This window comes from Cebus imitator, unplaced genomic scaffold, assembly GCF_001604975.1.
Source record: "Cebus imitator isolate Cc_AM_T3 unplaced genomic scaffold, Cebus_imitator-1.0 Scaffold2993, whole genome shotgun sequence".
NCBI lineage: Eukaryota > Metazoa > Chordata > Mammalia > Primates > Cebidae > Cebus > Cebus imitator.
Genome location: NW_016110308.1, coordinates 1 through 2,162, shown reverse-complemented (window position 1 = coordinate 2,162; position 2,162 = coordinate 1). Strand labels below are relative to the sequence as shown.

At 49.7% G+C, this 2,162-nt stretch overlaps 1 protein-coding gene and 1 non-coding gene across 2 annotated transcripts; both read left to right on the top strand.

Annotated features, from left to right (window-relative positions):
• Positions 1-377: 377 nt before the first annotated feature.
• Positions 378-1,799, top strand: LOC108299222 (60S ribosomal protein L23). Its single transcript, XM_017521551.2, has 3 exons — positions 378-474; positions 1,050-1,133; positions 1,409-1,799. The coding sequence occupies exons 1-3, from the start codon at positions 462-464 to the stop codon at positions 1,735-1,737; spliced, it is 426 nt and encodes a 141-aa protein (XP_017377040.1). The 5' UTR covers positions 378-461; the 3' UTR covers positions 1,738-1,799.
• Positions 1,162-1,297, top strand: LOC119470026. Its single transcript, XR_005198892.1, has one exon. It is a non-coding gene; the product is annotated as a small nucleolar RNA SNORA21 (small nucleolar RNA).
• Positions 1,800-2,162: the final 363 nt, after the last annotated feature.

Below are 2,162 nucleotides of genomic sequence, written 5' to 3'. Positions count from 1 at the left end.
GTAGAGACGGGGTTTCACCATGTTGACCAGGATGGTCTCGATCTCTTGACCTCGTGATCCACCCGCCTCGGCCTCCCAAAGTGCTGGGATTACAGGCGTGAGCCACCGCGCCCGGCCCACAAACTGTGTTTTAATTCCTATTCTCTAGTGTGCAGATAAGGCCTGGCACGTATTAAGTGCTCAAAAGAGGTCGTGAGCAAGATAACGACAAATCAGTTTCCACGTCTTCAACTACTTTGAAGCTCGTAGAGACTTCCAATCTCTTGCGCTTCTACTTCAACGCCCACTTTCAGATACAACAAACCGATGTTGTTAACCTATTACGTAGAAAGGCAGCGCCCAGAGTGGGGAGAGGCGGGTTTTTAAGCTCCGGTCACGTGACGAGAGTGGGCGGGGCATCAAAGTTCATATCCCAGTATCCTTTGAAGCTACTTCCTTTTTCCTTCTTTCCGGCGTTCAAGATGTCGAAGCGAGGTGAGGTTTTACTTTTGGAGGATCCTCCGCCATCTGTCTTGCAGTGGCTGGCGGGTTCATCGGGAGCGGTGGCCCTAGGCAGCTGGGGCGCTGTGCTCTCCTTCATGCCGAAGATGGAGAGCCAGGCTGCCGCGAGAGGACCGCCAGGGCCCCCGAAAGTGGCACTGGGGTGCTGAAGAGTTGAGATGGCAGGATCACGACTGTAGCCTGGATCCCGCGAGTTCGCTCCGCGAATAGGGCTACCGTAATGGGGTTGAAGTTAGACTGGGTTAGACCCTGGTTTACGAGATCTCTGCGGTCTTCTGCCTTGCAGGGGTAATTGCGTTTTTGCGAAAGTTGGAGCAAGGGCTGAGTCTTCCAGGTCCCTTAATTTCGATGTGAGAGTGGTAATAGTGAGAAATGGCTACTTCCCGTGAGAATCGGGTGGCACACGGGGACGGCATAAGTAAAATTCGAGAGAGCTAATCTGCAGTGCACAGTCTATCAAAGCATGTGCGGAGTGTATGAGGAGGAACTCGGAACCGTGTCTAGATGGTGGTCCCTTTATCCTGTTTCCCTTCGCTTTATATCCACAGGACGTGGTGGGTCCTCTGGTGCGAAATTCCGGATTTCCTTGGGTCTTCCGGTAGGAGCTGTGATCAACTGTGCTGACAACACAGGTGAGGTCTTTGCACGCTGCTTTACTTCCCCTTTTTAAAAGCACTCAGTGGGCCTGTGGCTAATGACCTGTTGAGCCGTCAAGAAAGGGAAGAATGAAAACACCGCTTTTGGGTGAAGCGGCAGCATGATGTGTTGTTTTGCTTCAATCAGTGGTGTGACAAGGCGTTCCTGGGGACTAACTGCTTCGGCAGTGAGTGTTTGGGAAATGTTATACTGGTGCAACGGCCTAGTCGGCCCTCAACATTTTGTGATTTTTATTTACATCTTTTTGCAGGAGCCAAAAACCTGTATATCATCTCTGTGAAGGGGATCAAGGGACGGCTGAACAGACTTCCCGCTGCTGGTGTCGGTGACATGGTGATGGCCACAGTCAAGAAAGGCAAACCAGAGCTCAGAAAAAAGGTACATCCAGCAGTGGTCATTCGACAACGAAAGTCATACCGGAGAAAAGATGGCGTGTTTCTTTATTTTGAAGATAATGCAGGGGTCATAGTGAACAATAAAGGTGAGATGAAAGGTTCTGCCATTACAGGACGACCAGTAGCAAAGGAGTGTGCAGACCTGTGGCCCCGGATTGCATCCAATGCTGGCAGCATTGCATGATTCTCCAGTATATTTGTAAAAAATAAAAAACTTTAAAACCATTAAAAAGTATTTGTTTGCAGTGCTTGCCTCCCTGTCCACTTCTAGATTCTCTCTCTCTTTTTTTTTTTTTAAGTTTTTAAGACAGTCTCACTCTGTCACCCAGGCTGGAGTACAGTGGTGAGATCTTGCTCGATGCACCCTCCACTTCCAAGGTTTAAGCGATTCTCCTGCCTCAGCCTCCCAAGTAGCTGGAGTTGCAGGCACCTGCCACCATGCCTGGCTGATTTTTGTATTTCGGGATTTCACCATGTTGGGCAGGCTGGACTCAAGTGATCTGCCCACCCTGGCCTCTACACTGTTTTGACATCCCCTGACCCCTGACCATTGCTTTGGTGAAATGGAAACTTTCTCTGGGCATGTTTTACAGGGAAAAAAAAAAAAAA